An 18,481-nucleotide genomic window follows, 5' to 3' on the forward strand; every position below is an offset into this window, starting at 1 on the left:
AGGACTGCGAACCGGATAGTCTGGATATAGAATTAAATTCAAATGTTATTTTCGCCAGTGAGAGGTTTATCTGCATTTAACTCTTTCCCGCCGACAGCCCCTCAGATACGTGCACTTTCCACATGCATGTCCTTTATTTCAAATTCAGTTTGTGTCTCTAATACACGAGATGTACACAATCTTCTTTTCATCAGGATATTCATTTTTAGTTTGGTTTTGTTTTTATTTTACTTTTTGGTCAGAGACTTGCGTAACCCATTGGCCGCAGCTCTGCAATGCACAGTTTGTAAAGTGTCTTCTAGTTCATGAGTAATTTGCAGAGTTCTCCTGGGGAAGCACCCAGATTTTTCTGACTCTGTTTCTAACTATCTCTAATGTTGAGCAACGTTTTTCTTAACAGTCTGTATTGTGGGATTGCTAATGCTAGTGCCAGAAGCAAAACACTCTTAAAGTTCTGATGGAAGGACACGGTTGTAGGTAAATCTGAAACACTAGAGACCCATTCATTTTCTCTGTATATTGTTGTCTGCCTGCTGTCTGTGTGCATGTGTGCTCGTGAAGTGGGAGCTGTGCAAGGAAGCCAGGGCAGGGTTCAGGTAGATCTCTTGGCATCTCTCATTTTGTGGCACAATGGAATGTTGTTAATTAGTGTCTGTGTCCGTGGTTGTGTCTGTGGTTGTGTCACTTCTATGGGCAAGCTTGACAAACAGCAAAGTTTGACAAGGCTTTTAACTCGGGGCGTGTGATCCACTGCAGGAGAACTCGAGTTCAGGGAAATAATTCATGTTAACTTGACACATGGCTGATTTGTTTTTTTTCAAAGCAGTGGGGATGAAGAAACAAGTGCAGAAAACAGAATTCTGAATTGCCATTCAGTCTTTCAGATTCCTGTTGCTGGATCCAGATGTTCCACATGGCTGGATCAGAAGTTGCAGCTCTTGTTGTTAGCTATTGGAAGATGGAAGCATCTTGAAAATGAGGGGCATCATGTAGAGAGAAGTGTGAAAAGGCAGTGGTAGAAACCTTGAAACAGAAGACACACTGAAGTACAACCACCAGCCTGAGCTGAGAGTTAACTTGCAGAAAATATTAATGAGCTGTGGAAATCTGCTGAGCAATCCGTGTCAAACGAGGTAGCTCCAAGAGAACTGAAGTGCTAAAACATCTTCAGTCACTGGTTCACAGTACAAAGCACAGCCTTTCTGGAATGGTTAAGTAGTTGTCTAGCCAAAGCTAATGGAATTAATAAAGTAAAGTAAGAAATCTGCTTCTGTGCTCAACATCCATCAGCTTTTGACCAACCTTTGGTCTCAGTACGCCTCTGATGTCCCCTCATCCCTGCTTTGCCTTAAAACATTGCTAACCTGGAACTCTTCATCTGCCCAAGGGCTCCTGCATTGTCCCATTCCAGCTGCTGTGCTGCTTTCTCCCTGGATGAGTAATCTGTGTGTTCTCTTCAGTCACAGTTCTTCCTCTCTCTTTCCATCCAGCCTATCAAAATCCTGCTAATTCTGTCTGCATGACAGCTTTTCCTGTCTCTGCACACTGCTGAGCTTTCATCCAAGCTGTCAGTGATTTTGCATCTTGGTTACTGCAACATCAGTTCCTTGGCTTCAGCAGCTGTGGTCTGGCCTGGTTTGTATCTTTTCAGAATACTGCCACTGAAGAGTTTTGTAGCCTCACATTTGACAGGGAATCAGCTCACATTTGACTCCATCTGTGTCATCTCAAACATAAGCTGCATGAGCATCTGTATTGCTTACTTATTTTCCTCTTCTGAAACCCTTTTTAAAGTGCTGGTTTTTTTCATGCCTACAAAAACTTGACTGTGATTAACCTACTTACATAGGAAAACTACTTCTCATTGCTTCTTGCTGTTGCTCTGCCTGCCCTGTCTGTATTCATCTTTTGTGCTTTTTGTATCCTTAACAATTTTTATAGCTGAGTTATTACCTCTTTGAAGCAGGTATTTGTTTATTCTCTCTGGGGCATTCTGAGGGACTAAGTCTGAGGTTGTAGAGAGTTGCATGTCTTTACAGACTATTTTGCTGAATCAAAATTACTTTATTCCTGAGTAACCGTTCACGGATGCTTTTTCCTGTTCTTCATGCTTAATTCCTGTGTATCCAAAGATAATTCTAAAGCTCTGGGACACTTGCTTGAGGTCTGGTCAGAACTGGAGAGAGCTCTGTTGCAAGAGCAGAGTGTCAACTCTGTAGATCTCACTTAGCTTTAACTTTCCCAAAACATGTCTGCAGGGTTTGTGTGCATTGCATCAGTGCTCACTACATCCCTAGTAATGACTTTGAGGGTTTACAGTCATGTTTGCCATTGTCCCCACTAGTAAAATATCAGACACCATAAATAGCATCAGCTCTTCTTGTTTCTGTGTCCCAGTTGTTCTGCTTCACATTCTTTGGGCACAGTAAGTGCAGAGCGGGATCTGCAGGCTGGAATTCCTTGAACATGCTAATAGGAATAAGGTCTTAGGGAAGAGTTTGGAGTGTGACAGGAGTATGTGAATGCAGAAGCTGTAAGATAAGAAGGTAAAACATGGCATAACAAATGCACTCAGGGCAGGGCAAAGGAAAGGGAAGGCTGGTGCATTTTCATAAGCTTGCCCAAAATACTCTCTGGGCTTTCAAACATCAGGCAGCTGGTCTAGTCTGAGATACTGAGGGTTCTTTTCTTCTTAATATGAGCTCTTGAGTTTTGAAATTGAGTTCTAGAGCTCTGAAGTAGATTTATTTTTCAATTACAAATAGCAAATAAAATCATTTGGATAGTAAGCTCACATAAACAAAAAGAGAGGCAGTCTAGGTTAAAGGATTAAAGCATGTGAGCCTAAAATTCCAGAGGCTTTATTTAACCAGCTCCTATGCTGAACATTTGTTATTGTTTTCACATCAGTTTTGTCATGGAATGTGCACAATGAGAATTATTTAACATGTTGTGTTCCTTGGTCAGTGACATTACACTGATCAATACTGCTTTACTCTGGAGAAACCTTTGGAGAAAAATAAACAAACTTGCTGAAAGAATAATGTGACAGCACAAGAAATTCCTTGCTAATAAAAATGTGACATGAAGTATATTTGATTTTTAAAGGGGGGCTTGAGAGGCTTTAACCAGATTGAAATTCATGAAGCTACTCTTATTCCCTCATAAGTCTGTTCTTCTGTACATAAAACACATGCAACTGCAATTTATTTGTGTAGGGCCAGTGTGACAGGCTTCTGCTATAAACTGCCTAAGAAGGTGTAAGCAGCACTTGGAACCTGTTTTTTTTTCTGAAACAGTACTTGTTAGTGAGGCAGATGAGGCAGAAGTGTGTTAATACATCTACCATCCTGATTATTATTTGTAGCTTGTGGGGGTCACTTTTGTGATATTAAGATCTTTTTAATCATGAGGATTAAATTGTTTATCGAGTGATGTTGGAGAGAAGGTTCTGCATCCTATAGCTCTGTTTAATTAGGAAATGATAACTAATTGAGAGGTGAAGATTACAGAGTGGGAAATGTGTACTTATTGATCTCTACTCACACAGTCGGGTTCCTCAGCCAAGTTCACATGAAGCCAGATGCATCTGCCAGTCCAGTTCTGTACATTTCTGTTTGTCCACTTTTGTGGCACAAATTGGAGCATTTGGAGTTTTTTCTTTTTCTGAACAAGGGAAACAAGAGATTTTCATAGCATTCTGTGTAAGGGTGAATCTGTGCCTGTCTTACAAAGTTTTGAAACACGTTTCTCAAGTTCTTAGAAATTGCCTGAAAGCAACAGAAGTAGCCAAAAAATAGTCTTCATTCTGCCTGGTGGAAAGACTGTGCTAGATGGCATTTACCAGGCCAAAAAGAAAATGATGATCTGAAAGACTGTAAACTACAATCATTAGGGAGTGATAGAAATCCACAAATGTAACTCGGGACAGGGTCTGAAACTAATGGGTTGGATTGTAATAAATTCATAGAAAAGGTCAATAGATTGGTCTAAAAGACATCTTAGATGCCAATATTCAGTTGCAGAGAAAAGAAATATGAGCTGAAATTGGAACTGTAGTGAAAAATATTGAGGCAAAATTAGAAAGCCCAAGGTAGAGAACAAGATGCAACTTACAGAAAATAGCAAGCGAGTATTTTTCTCAGTCAGGGCCACCTGTGTCTTTTTAGTAAAATCAGCCTGAGCCACAAAGACCCACAATGAGGATGTTTCTAAATAAAGGGAAAGGAGAGAGCCTGAGACATTAGGAAGAGACTTAAATAGAAGGAGTCAGGTTTTGCTGTTGTGGTAACTGGTGCATGGCCCGGGTACAAAAAGCATTTCTAGAGTATTATAACATGAAAAATTGAAAAGCTTATGAGAATTTAATGGCTTCATCTTTCTAATGCACGCTACTCATCAAACTTGCAAGTAATGTTCTCCTGCACCTTGGGGGATATAATGTAATGCAGCAAAAAATTCTTGGTAATGCCACTTGGAGCTGGGCTTTCAGTTACTGCCCAAATGTGATCTGTGACAAGAGTCCCTTGGGAAGGAGCTGCAGCAACATCACCCTGGAGAAATGAGGACCAAATGCCACTGTGGTCCCGTTTATCTTCAGCTTGTCAAAAAACATGAGTTCTACTTGTTACCATTCAGCAATATGTGACTCAGCTGTAGTAATGCTAATTGGGATTTATTTGTGGTCCCAATACCTGAGAAACTTTTTGAGGAATGAGAGGGCAGAGGCACAACATAACAAGCAGTTCGTGCAAAGAAAAATGTTGGTGATTTCAGTCTCTTGTGGTTATTCCTTGCCTAATAAATGATCCAAGATTCTTCTCCTTGGAAAATTGTGTCTGGGATTATTTCTGAGACCGAAATGTGATAGGCTGGATCTAATGGCCTAAGTAAGGTCTGCTGCAATTTCTGGTATTCTTTCGTGTCTCACAAATACAAGAAATCCTTTTCTCTCTCATGATGACCCAGAAGGCTTCTGCCTTGCCTGTGTGTAGCAAGAAATTATCTTTCTTATGAGCAGTTAATAAAGCTTTTTGTCAAATAGGCACAGGCAAACTGCAGAACCTTCTCCACGAATTGTGAACAAAAGTGCTGCTTCATGATTGTTAGCCAATGATCATAATTCAGATATTTCCTGTCTCATGTTCCACCTCCCTTCCTAAAGGAAAAAAAAAGGGTTTATAAATTAAAAATGGGAAATTGTAATACAAAATCCAAAAGACCCGGTAAGTATAAATTTTATTAATAGGGTCAAACAGTCTACACAGTCCCAAAGAATTCCAAGCTCAGGTTGAAAATAAAAGAATAGATAATAAAAGTAATGTATAAAATATGAAGTGTGGAAATGCTCAGGTAAAGCAATCTGTACTCTTAGCTGGGTAATAGCAACACCAGAAAAATAAATTGAGGGAGTCTGACTGCTTAGCAAAGGCATTTGTCTCAATCAGACAGCCTAGCTGTCTGTAACAGACTGGTTCATCTAATCAGTGGCCACACAAATGCAGGAGTTCGGCTGTAGCCAGTGCAGCTCCACACATTCATTATTCTAAGTGTGCTGAAAATAAAAGTCACACTTCATTATGGTTCCAGATGCCCCATTTGTTCTCTGGCTTTTCAGAATGAGATAATGCCATCGTTTCTAGGCAGCCATTAAGAGGGAGAAATGTTCCATGCTGTTCCTTACCACAGGAATAGCTTTACTGACAGAGTAGTAAACTGAAGTGAAATATCAAATGGATTCTGCTTTAGCCCAAAGTAACTTGCTGAGTAACATTATCAGGTATGTGCATGCACAGACAGCCGTGGTGGTTATTCAGAGCCTGAGCACTGCTCATTCCAACAAACTTCACCAAGAGCTCCACTGAAAACCTTGGTATTGATCTGGGTGCTCAGAAGTGGATGCTTTTTCATTAGTGGGTTGTTTCACAAAATTTGTTCTTAGCGATTTGCAAAATGTTGTATAGGAAGCTTGCAGCAGAGCTGAATACAAAAGTTGGGTTTCAAGTCCATGTCTGCTATTTGTACCCTCATGTTTTTAAGCATTAAGACTGTTTTTACCTGTACAATCAATGAATGAATTAATTAGGAACTGAATTTCCTTCTCTGACCAGACACTGGACTGAGGCAGATAATTTGTTTTGAGTGCAGATTGCATTAGTGCTGTAAATTCAGCTTGTGCATCCCTAATGCATTGAACCAATTGCTTTCCATATGTTGCATCACTTCTTAATGTGACTCATGGCTGATGTTTAGGATTACAGGACTGCTTGAGGCTGTTGTGCTCCATATATTTTTAGCTTTAAAGAAAAAAAAAAGTGCTGTGACAAATGTTTCCTTTTGATTCCAAGACACTTGGAATCAAACGAAAGTTCTAATTGCAGTCCATACAGAAACCTGTGAGGACCTGGATAACTGCAGGCTTGCAGCAGTGAGGCTGCTACTGCTGTCGCCCTGTCAGACATGCTGGGTTCCCTCTCGCTGATGCATGCAAGGATTTGACACAGGAGTCACAAAGACAAGGAGAGAAAAGGTGTGTAGGTCCTCAGCCTTTGGGGAGGATTCCTCCCTGCAGTCCTGGCCTTGCTCAGTGTAGAATACCTGCAGCATTTTAGAGTCATGGAAGCACTGAGTGGGAGTGTTGGCTGGATATCATCTAGCCTGACCTTCCAGTTGAAGCAGGGTTGTTGCCCACACTGCATCAGCAGTGGCTTCATTTAGCCAAGTTTTAGAACTCCCCAAGGACAGAGATGACTTTCTCAGCAGCTGTTCACATGCTGCATCACCATCTTAGTGAAACAGGGGTTTTAGTACCCCATTTTGGACCCCATAAGCTGCAGTGTGTGGCTTTTGTCCCTCCTTGTATCTCCTGGCAAGACTGAGAATTGTGTTCTGCTGCCTTTGGACCTGTCCTTCAGAGAGCTGCAGGCAGCTGTTCTCCTGCTCCTTGGCCTACAAGAGTTTCTCCCACCATAAAACTAATTTTAATTAAGTAAAGTGCTTATCTAAACCTCTTGGTCCTTCAGCATACAGGGTCGTGCACAACTATTAAAGGGAGAGTAGCGTAACTATTAACTGGAGTTATTTTATGTGTTGTCTAGTGGTGTTCACCAAACCAGCGCTACAGGTGCAAATGTGAGGTACCCTGTTATCATCATCTATCCTGATTGGCTGCAGGTGAGAGGATTTCACCCCAAAACCCCTTTCACAGGTGCTCACAGCTTGTGAGTTGCGTGTTTGAAGTGGGAGCAGCAGTAGCTTCGGCCCAGGTGAAAAATGTGGGAAGGTTGTGAATTTTCTGTGGGTTAAGCTGCTTTGTACAGGCTTCTGGTATGGGCAAGCCCTGGGAATTTAGAAAGCACTGGCAAGCCTATGCCCTGGTATTTTAAAAACATGGAAATAGTGTATAAATATATAGTGACAGTGTCTGCTTCCTCAGAGCAGAAGGGAAGATGTCTTAGGCCCCAAAGAGCCCTCTCAGGATAAACTCAAAGTCCTAAGGAAGGTGTAAGGGCTGATTTTTACTTTCGATTTCATCCTTTTATGCGTTCTCATACTATTTCATCGTTTATGTTTGTGCAAAGTGAGTAAATGAAAACTATTACAGGCGTCTCTTAACTTCCAGTTTGTGCCCCTTCATCAGTGGCTTTTTCATCTTCCATAGCTTGTATTCCTCTTGTCTGCAAAAGGAAGTTACCGCTATTTTACTGTAGCCTGAGATGTCCTTTATGCTTTCTCAAGCAGTTTTCTTCCAGAGAGATGAGTATCTTCATCCTGTCCCTGAGCTGCACAGATGGGGAGGCTGACACTGAAAGAATTCTGCAGCTGTGATATTTATCCTCAATGTTCCCACTTGTGAAATGCAAAGTATCAGTGACACCTGATCAGAGCAGGACGAAGGACAGGCTGTGCCACAAGCCTGATTTTAGTTCAGCCAGCAATAATAGTGTGAAAATGTAGGCATTCATGTGTATCTGTTGGATATCTGCATGGATGTGTAGTGAATGTTAAGAGAAAGTGAAATGCTCTTGTTTCTGTAAAGCAAGAAGTGCATTAGTGACACTGTAGATGTCAGATCTTTGCAGGATCAGCCGCTACCCAAACATTGTGTGGATTGGATTTGAAGAAAAAAAAGTCAATATTCAGTTTTCATCCAGGCTCTTATATCCAGAGTATATAATTTTGAAAGGAGGGAAGCACCCAGCAGCTCTTCCTCCTGCCTTTGGCAAACCCAGCCTCTCTGCTGTGGTCACTAAGAGGAATGTTTGAAAATCCTGTTTATTATGTGGCCGTTGAGCAATTTTAAGAATCTGTCTTTGAAGAGATAAGTGGGCAGAGCTAACTGGGCTGTCTGACCTCAGTCTATTCTTTTTACCCACGATATTTCCTGTACTGCAGCACTCTACATCACTCTGAAGTCTAAGGGCAGAGCATCAGGGTGTAGTGCATGTGATGGTGTAGTGATTTTCAAACGTCTTTTTTGAAGGCTCCTCCAGGCTGAAGATCCAGCACTGTGCTTTTCCTGCAGCTTTGTGGTACCCACTCACCCCACTCCCTGCCAGCCCTGCTTCCTCCCCTCGGGAGCCTCTGGAATAATGCTGGGAGTCTTTTCCCATGTTGCTCCTCTTCTTTCCTGGCACGCTCTGCCTCCGTAATTAGATCTCAGTCATTTATTTGTGACATCCCACAGTCTGATGCCATAGGACTGGAGAAAGTGCTAACTAGTGAAAAAGGAGGAGGATTAGAGGAGCTCACTTACCCAGGCACTAAGTGGATGGTGTTATCACGAATCCCTTAACACAATGAGCTGATTAGTTTAAACAGTGGAAGTTTCACAAGGCACTTAATTTCCAGTCCCTGTTTTGTCTTGCCTTGGTTCAGCCTCACAATACTTTCTTCATGCAGCCTGCACAGTGCTTAACTTGCAATCAGGCCTTTCCTGTTGTTACTAATTATATAATAAGTAACTTGGAAAATAGAAAAATGTTGATGTTAATTCTCAGCTTCTCTCGTTTTTGGCTGAATGGTGTCCTGCAGAGCTTGGTTTCATAATGAACCCCATCGCCTTCACAGAGCTGTTTCATGGGATCCAACTTTTAAATTTTATCTCTGGTGCCTACAAATGGGGCTTTAGTGGTAAAACAGGTTTAAAAGGCTTTTCCCACCAACTGCAGAATGGATCCTTGCACTCATCTGGTCTGCAGCATTGTTTCAGAAGTGATTAAAGTGGTGCAGTTGGTTGAGGTGACAAACTGGGGGAGAAGAATGGGAGCCCAAGGCTGTGGTGGAGCTGAGGTGAAGCTGTTCCTGCAGCTTCTGCGTGTCATCCGTGTGCCACAGGCAGAAATGGAACCTTGCTGGTTGGGGAAGGGTAGCATTTGGCTGTGACACACTGAACTGGAGTTCTGGGCTTGTGGAGGGAATTGCCACCTTGTTGTGGGCTCCTGTGCAACCCTAAAAAAAGTCTTTTGGTCCCTGTGCCTTGTTTTTCCAACTGTGTATTGAGAGTGGCTCTTCATCACGTTTATTTTATTTATGCTACATTTTTGTATCTGGAAATGTTTTATTAATTGTGAAAGCAGTGCCTACAGCCCTGCAGCAGTACTGAATTAGATCTTACATGACTAAAAATATATCAAAGCAGAAAAAAAAGTAGAATTAATCCAATTAGTTCTTTTAATAAGTTTTATAACTCAAAAGAACAGGTGCACTCCACCTAAGGCATGTCCCTTGTGTTACAAATCAGTGGTCAGGTTTTTTTCTGCCCCCCTTTAAAAATAGATCTGATTAATCTTTCTGAAAAAACAACAAAAAAGGAACTTGTAAGGAACTTGCAAAAGTAATTTGCAAGGAAGCGAATAGGAAACAGGTGCCTTGTCAATGATGCTGTATTTCCTAACATTGTCCTTCTTTTGAAGTCACTGTGGTGTAATAAATAAAGAAGACACTGGTGTTCTATCTGGCTGTGGAGAACTGCAGCTAAATGCTGGTGCTTCTAATTACAGCAGCATTCAGAGACAGGACGTTTTCATCCAGGCCTGCCTTAAAAAGACTGCATGGCATATTCTATTGTAATGCTGTCTTTAATGTCATATACATTACAATATTAAAAAAAAATAAAAGTGCACTGATTTTTTTTCTTTATTTTTTTCTGTGTGTTGCAGCACGTGAGGCTGGGTTTTAAAGACAGCATCTTCTAGTCTGTAGTAATGGGGATTCTGCATGTGGAGTGAGTGAAAGCAGTTCTCTGAAGTGCTGAGACTGCTGTAGTGAGCTGCAGTGCAGACCTCAATATTTGTTAGTGGTGAATCAGTCTAACAGTTGGCAGCTAATGCTGTTCAGGGAATCAGGAATGTGTTGTGGTCAGCTGTGGCACTCTCCTGGTGACACCTCTCTGGCTATAAAAACAGAGCTGGTGGCCAGGGTGAGAATTCACCTGCACCTGGATGGTGGAGTTAGTTATGCTTCACTACGTGAGACTTTGAAGTTTGCTGTCAGTGATGCATCTTGGCAAATGAAGAGCAATGCACTGGCACCAGCACACAGACCTGTTCTGGGAGTGAGGTCTGGGGGTTCTCCTGTCAAAAAATGAAATCCTAGTCCTCAGGCATATGAGCAAAGTTGAATTTTAGAGCAGTTCTTCTTCCATGTGTATAAACACAGCAATATCTTCCAAAATAATTTAAGAATTTTTTTGTGCTCAAAGAATTTTTGTAATCCCGTGATGAGTTTTCCACTTTTGTGTTCTTGGGGAAACTGCTGTCTGCTTCCTTCATGTTCCATAAGTGATGACTGCTGATGAGTGTTATGGGAGCAAGAAAATCTCCTTAGCAGGCTGGAGTTAAGACACTGCTCTGTGCTAAAGTCTGCCATAAGCAGCCCTGGGCAAAAGCAAATTGGTGCGTCTGTCCCGCTGCCAGAATGATCTCTAGAATGTTGAGTATTGAGACATTGTTTAGATCTGTCCTGCTCAGGGCTGTTAACTTCTCAGTCCCTGATCTTTATTACAGCAGTACTTGGGCAGCAGTGGGCAAGAACACGGAATGAGGCAGACAGAAAGTAGATAGTGTAAAATACAGCAAATTCCCAAATGCCTGCAATTAATAATTTTAACAAATGCATCACTGTTTCTTCATGTTGACTGCCTGCTGTTTCCACTCCTCTTTCTCTGCATGCTCAATATTTTTCTCCCATCTGTCCCTTGGCCGTAATGTTGGGACAGATGTACTGCCTAAGTCTTCCTCTCGGAGCCTGTATTAAAACAACCTCATTGCTCCACTCCTCCCCTGCAATATTTATGTGCTCATGTTTCTTTATCATCCCCCCTTCCCCCATTTTCTCTGTGCTGTGTATAGATGTATAGATATATAGATATGTATGTAATGTGCTCTCTCTCATGGTCTAAGTAGAAATGCTATCTACAGAAGGTATGAAATATTGGTTGCTGCATATAAATATATTATTATATAAATATGTATGTGTGTATATATGTACATATGTGTGTCTACATATAAAAATATGTGTCGGATGCCTTGTACCTTTTACTGTAAAAGATTCTCTATGTGGTCTTTTTATGATGTGAAACAACACCTTCTTCATTGTAACTGGTCCTCCTAACTCTGTAAGAAAAGCTTTTAAACTAAAAACCTCAGCACTTTCTTCATGAGGTTCTGTTAGGATCAGCTGTGCTTTGAACTGTTAAAAACTGTCATTTCTGTTGGCTGTTTTCCTCAGGAGATATTTTGGGTATGTTAAAATCATAGCTAGAGAGAAAAAGGAGCAAGAATAGCATCTGCTGTGCATGGAGGGTCTGAGAACACAGATCCCAGTCCATCCGCTGCAGGTCACTGCCTTCCCCTCCTGACTGCAATGTGAAAAGTTCATGGTTCAGGCTGCTGCTGGAGGAGGGGAGGAAGCAAATGTTATTGCTAATGGTTTACTGTTTGCTTTTAGCAGAACCAGCCTTGGGAGTTAGTACTAAAATTCCCCCTAGAACAGATGATTTGGCAATGAATACAGTCTTCTCCCCACCACCCGCTCCAGTTAGGAAATACCAGTGCATTCCATGTGTGTGCAACTCAGTTGTCACCTCTGCAAACGCTTCACGTTGTAGCCTTTGGATTTTAATATCCTTGGCAACAAACTTTTTTTCCCCCTAAAATACAATTTTGTCTTTAGTGTGTAGGTTAGCCTGAGAAGGAGAATTGTCTGTGCTGCTGATGGATGCCCACTGCAAGGAGCAGACTGAGCACTCTTGGGTTCATCCACATGGCTGGATATAGAAAAAAACCCACTTGCTGCTCAGATCCAGAGCTCTCACACAACATGATAATGGATGTAATACAAGTGAAAACTGAAGCACGGTAGTTGGGAGCTATTTCTTCTCCAAGCCCTTATTGGATAGAGCAGGAAGTGCTGCCCGTAGAAGTGCAGCAAGATCCAGATTCGGCTTTTAGCAAAACTCTCCAAAGGCAAAGACAGTTTGTGTGCAGACACCATACATTTTTGGAATTCTTCAGCAGATCAGACAAATCTGTTTGTCAGGGACCTGAGTATTGATTCATATCTGGAATGTTGCTCTTTCCAATGCAACAACCCAAAGCTTCCTGTGTGGAAAAGCTCAGCTGGAGATAAGTGATGTTGAAGTGAGCTGGCATGAAACCAGCCCTGCCTGTGCCTGCTACATCCAGATGGGTCACAGGAGGGAGAGGGTTTATCCTAAGGCACGTCTTCATCCCCAGTACAGCTCCAGGGCTTTACCTAAGCCTGCATCTGCCAACATGCTCACATACAAGTGCTGTGATGGCAGCAGAGTCTCTGCTTAATTGATACTCCTTTTATACATCTTAGGGTTACTCTGGCTTGCTGTAAATCTGTGTTTTCCAAAGTTTGAAAGTTTGGTTGCAAACAGTCTATTGGATATAGGGTTTTTTCAATATGTGTTGCCACAGGGCTGGCAGGGTTTGATACTCTGTGGTATTTGCACAGTCTTTTACTTCCCACACAGTTCTGCTAATCTTGGATCATGCTGTTTAGTCCAGCGGATGTAACTGAAGCAGAAAGGTTTGCCCAACAGCAATAAAGGCGGCAAAATGACCATAATCTCAGTCATGGTGTGCTTGTAAAATAATGAGCAACCATCATTTAAGAGTTTAACTCTTAACTCTTTCTCATTTTAGAACTTATTTGTTCTTGTTTTGCCTTTTTTTTTTGTTACCAACAGTGAGGAAGATGCTTTCTTTAAGAATCTATTTTACTTATTAGGATGGAGAGGGTAAAATGAGTCAGTAAAAACGAAGGACAGTTTCATGTCTCCAAGTCTTATCCTGGTACTACTTTTTAAACCTATTTTACTTGGCATTTCTGGCTGCAGGTGTCAATGAGGCAGCAGTTCCCAGGGCCCACAGTGTAGCTGTATGAAAGAAGTCAAAATCTAGTCCAAGTCTGCAGACTTTCCATGTGAGTCTGCCTTCTTTTGGGGATGCTCTGGAGACACCACAGTGTGTGTGTGTGTATGGGTTGAAGCAGAACAATGTTGTTTGGTTTTATTTGTTTGCTAGCAAGCTTTAGTGCTCAGGCACTTAACTGGAAAGTAATAGCAAGTAACCCAAAAGTTGGCAGAAAGAGTTGAAAGATGTCTATTTTAACATAATATCATTCAGTAGGCAGAAGTACCAGGAAGAAGAAATTAAAACAGAGGTTTGTGAACTGTTCTTTGAATATTTTTCTTTAAGCCCAGTTCTGAGTGATGTAGTTACATAAGAACTTGTGGCTTTTTGAAAATATCTTTGTCTGAAGGCTGAAAATCCAGTAAGAAAATAGACAGAATAGCAAACGCTGATTTTATAATGTGGTATTATTTTTAGGCTTGTTCTCATTACATTTTAGGGAACCTGCCCTGTTGTATTTTGAAGATTTTGAAAACATTTTGAAGGTGTTTTAATGGCAAATGTACTTTAAAGCAATGGCTTTTGAAATAGAAAATGTTGGTTGTAAGACAGAAGATGCATTACTGTTCCTATACAGTTAAACAGTGCAGGAACCTCATTTTGGCAAGGACTGTGAATATCTGGGACATAAAGAAAGACACACTTAAAATATTTTTGTGGCAAGGAGAGGCAAAAGGAGGCTGAAGGGAGGCTGGGGCCCCTGTTAGCTGGCTGATTCCCAGGTTAATTAGGAGTTGAGGTTTTAGGCCAATTATTACAGGTTTCAAACTGATTTCCTTCGTTTCTCCACCTGTCATGTACGCAAGTGCTGGGTTAGCCACTTAGCATGGTAAGTGCATGCAAACCTCCCCGTTACAGCCTGTGGGGTTGTGCTGGACAGTGTGGGCAGGACGATTCCCAGATGCAGACCTTTAGCAGCTCCTCTGTGGGGTGAACTCTTGAGGGGTGACCCAGGGGCTGAGGAGAGCCTTTGTGCTGAGAGGGTTTGCTGGGCTGCAGGATTCCCCACCCCACTTCTCTGATCCCTTCTCTCTCACAGGCAGGAATGGCATCTCCTGAGAACCCCGAGCAGTTGATCATTGCCCTGGAACCCGAGGCTGCCTCTATCTACTGCCGAAAGCTGCGCCTGCACCAGATGATAGAGCTGAGTAGTAGGGCTCCTGTCAATGGCTACAGCCCGAGTGACACTATTGGAACTGGATTTACACAGGGTACTTCTGTTCCTTCGCTTTGCAGATTCTCCTGCCTGAGTTTGCTTTGTCCCCGAGGGTTTCTCACCCTTTCCTGCTGTCCTTGTTCTCTTGAAATGTTTCAGGCTGGCATCAAGTTTGCTTTTACGAATGGTTTTGCTGCTTAATCATAGTTAGACTTGTTTAGGTGTTGGCCCAGCAGACATCACAGAATGATTTGGGTTGGAAAGAAACTCAAAACTCACCCAGTTCCAACCCTCTGCCATGGGCAGGGACACCTTCCACTAGACCAGGTTGCTCCAAGCCCTGTCCAGCCTGACCTGGAACATTCCCAGGGATGGGGCAGCCACAGCTTCTCTGGACAACCTGTGCCAGGGCCTCACCACCCTCATAGGGAACAATTTCTTCTTAATATACACTTGAATTTTAGCATGCAGGTAGCTTTCTTTTCTTGCCTTTATTTGGATGTTGTGGGAATCTTTTAGTATTTTCACAATAGTATTTTTCTGCTGAAAAAAATGGAAATTTCTTTCAATATTTTTCTATTTATCTTTCCTTACTTTAAATTAGTACTTCATGTTGGATCTTTTTTTCATTTAATTTGTTGGAAGCAGTTATGTGTTTGATTATCTGCATTATTGAGGCAGTGCTAAATAACTGCATCTACAAAGAAACGATTAGTCTGAGGTGTTCCAGAGTATTGGCAGATGCTTTTTGATGTCATCTTTATGAAATATTGTTAATGACTTTCAACACTCGGTGGCATTGGAATGAAGCAATAAATTTATCTGCATGTTGAAGAGCAGCTGAATGATACACTCCTGATTTATTGAGCTGAAGGGGAGGGACAGAGATGGGACCACTGTAAGTCACTTTGACACTTGGAGGATCCTTCATCACCAGAGTTTTTTGAGCTTGGCAGCCTACTGAAACTGGAGGGAAATAGAGGAAACAAAAAAGGAAAATGGCCTGCAGCAGTAAGATTTGAATGCTGCATAATGTGCATATTTCTCTATCTCCGTGAATTGTAACAGTTGCCCAGATACTGGTGGTAGTGTGACAATCTATCCTAGAAGGAGTTTTTCAGAAGAGTCTGCATTTTATCACATTTGCTAGGTCAAAACAGTAGAGGCAAGTGGGAGGTTAAGCTAGTAGAGCTATTCCTGAACTTACCAGAGCATTTATTTTTTTTAGTTAGGCAGAGTGACTACATCATTCTCTGAAATCCATGGCTCTCCTAGCCAGCACTTGTCAGATGTGTTCAGTGTTTGGAGGCCCACACAGAGTACAGGACACAATCTGTTTTCAGGATTCAGTCCCTTCAGGGCCCCTTGGCTTCTCTTCCCCTCATTTGTGCCCTGAACTATTCCAGTTCCATGTGATTTTACATGAACTCACTTTCAGACAACACAGGGATTTGCTTCTGGGAAAATAATAAAGGAGTTTATCTGGTTAAGGTTTTGAAGCTGGGCAGAATCTGGCAGATCATGGATTTCTGCTAATGGGCTTTTTCTTGGGTGGAGGTACCACTCTCATTCTTGACTTTGTATGGTAAAAAGCTATTGGGGATGAGAAAGGTTTCATGTCAAAATTAATGAAAACAAAGTTTGGAGTGAATTAATTTGGGGTTGGAATTAAAATTTCATAAAGGCATGGCAAGCACCCAAGACAAGCTGAGAACAGATTAAGGAGAAAAACCCTTTAAATATAAACAGAGAGAAGCACTCCAAGGACCATATTATTGCTGTGAAGTCAAAACAAAAATTTTGGTGTTCATAGTAGCAAGGATAAGCTTGCTTCAGTTGTAGTTAGAGACTGGCTCTTGTGTTCACTTCTAGCCCACAGGAGGGAATGAAAGGATTGCCATTGATTTCTGTGGGCTTGACAGGCCCTGCTTGGACCCAGTGCTTGTTCTGCCATGCTTGTTCTCAGATGCTTCATCTGAGCTCTCCCTGTGCTGCCAAGCCAGTGCACTGAGGCTGGGGAAGCTTCCCTGCATCCTGGGGTCTTTTTGGGGGGGTAAAGGAGCAAGTGGAGCTGCTGCTCTATTTTCTGATGACAGGCACTGTAGAAATAGGAAGCAAAGTGCATTCTGTGATTTGCATGCTGGTATTTTCAGGGAAAAAAAGTCCACTCATGACAGGATGCCTCTCTGGTAGTGTTTTATGAAGTGCCCCTGAAGGTGAGTGATGATAACACAAGGAATGTAGGGTTTTTTTGATTGTTCAGTTAGAGAGGTTGATTTAGAAGCATAAATAGCAGAGGTTCTCAATACTCTGCTTTCTCTTGACAGACTGTTCTGCATCTTTTAAATGTCTAAGTAGCAGTTAAGTCTTGTAAGTTAACAGATTTTTATAATAGTTTTGCAAGGTTACACTTAATTTTTAATCGGTGCATTGTGAGGGTCAGCCCTGGTGATCACTGTGTCCTTAAGAAATTACTAATCTGAGCAGCAGTGCTTGTGGCTGCTGGTTTTGAGGTAGACATCCTGAGCACTCAGAATGAGCAGTGGCTTTTGGAAATGTGGGAATGTTCTCCCATCCCGGGTAGTGTGGGAGTCGTCTGGGAGAGGGCTGGGGCTGTCACCTGCTGGTGGAGGCTGCTGTGAGTGCAGCTGGCTGCCAGCCCCACACCCTGCTGCCAGCACACACTTTGCAAGCCAAAGTGTATTAAAAAACTGCAAGCCAGACCTGCTTACAGCTTTCTTATTAGATTATTACTGTATATGATTAGTTTGCATTATTTTTATTAGGTAATTAATATGGATTAAAAAGACAAATAAGTATGTGTAACAATATCAAGGAAGATCAGGGTGGCTGTAAACCATTTTTCCTTCTTTCCAGGAATGACATTCTAACGTTCTTGGTCCCAATGCAGTGATTTTTGTACATTTGTTTTGTTAAAGAGTGATACATACAGATCTTTCAGCCTGCTTGCGCTTGTTTCCTGCAGTTTTTGGTTTTATTTCTTCATGCTTTTTTATACTCAATAACTTTTTTTTTTCTGTCCATCACTAGGGAAGGAACACGTGCGCCGAAACCGGCAGAGTCGGACCTTCATGGTGGAAAATGTCATAGGAGAGATCTGGTCTGAACTGGAGGAAGGTACTGGACTTTCTTGAACAAACTTTGCTCTCACTGGTTTTGTATTGCAGGCAAATATTGTGTTTCCCACAAAGGTGCTGTGCACTGCATTGTTCTCACAGTGGTTATAAAGGGGGAAGGGATAAAAACCACAAGTTCATGTGCTGCACTTCAGTTACAAGTGCTGAATTGCAATTCTGTATATTGTAGCATAGTCAGATTTATTAATAAGATACTGCAAAGCCATGCAACTAGAATATTTTCCTCAGAACAGACTTTGTAAATATGGTATAATATTTGGTAGCTCACTAGGATGTACACCAGCAGCGTGAGCAGTCCCACTTTTCAGCTGTGCTCCATCAACGGCTTCTGACATCTGACTTTGATATTTGTTATCAGTCATTGTGTTATAATTACTAGCAAAGATCAGGACTTCAGCAGGGTCATTGCTGGCTGTCTGTAGGCCATTATTTCCCCTGGGGCCTCTCATTGCAGTGAGCTGGTGGGCTCACCGTGGTGTAAAAGCCCCTGGCCTCTGCCCTTGGCATTCCAGGTGATCGGTACATTGTGGTTGACAGCGGTGGAGGCACGGTGGATATGACTGTCCATCAGATCAGGCTCCCTGAAGGACATCTGAAGGAGCTTTACAAAGCAACAGGTAATGCCACTTCCACTGCCTGCATTATGTAATTAGATGGTGTATTATATACTTTTGTAATGTTTTGGCTTGTCAGTGAAGGAAATGTCTGCCTTTATTGCATTT

The 18,481-nt window shown here is 41.9% G+C and overlaps 1 protein-coding gene across 1 annotated transcript in view; it reads left to right on the forward strand.

Moving 5' to 3' along the window:
* The window catches only part of HSPA12A (heat shock protein family A (Hsp70) member 12A), a 53,083-nt gene that overhangs the window by 25,880 nt on the left and 8,722 nt on the right, over window positions 1-18,481 (forward strand). Inside the window, exons 8-10 of the mRNA XM_066190857.1 lie at window positions 14,485-14,656; window positions 17,653-17,739; window positions 18,272-18,376. Of these exons, the coding sequence (XP_066046954.1) occupies window positions 14,485-14,656; window positions 17,653-17,739; window positions 18,272-18,376 (364 nt within the window). The remainder of the gene's footprint in view (window positions 1-14,484; window positions 14,657-17,652; window positions 17,740-18,271; window positions 18,377-18,481) is intronic.

Source organism: Chamaea fasciata, unplaced genomic scaffold, assembly GCF_029207755.1.
Source record: "Chamaea fasciata isolate MVZ Bird 193981 ecotype frontalis unplaced genomic scaffold, bChaFas1.0.hap1 SCAF_9, whole genome shotgun sequence".
Taxonomy (NCBI): domain Eukaryota; kingdom Metazoa; phylum Chordata; class Aves; order Passeriformes; family Sylviidae; genus Chamaea; species Chamaea fasciata.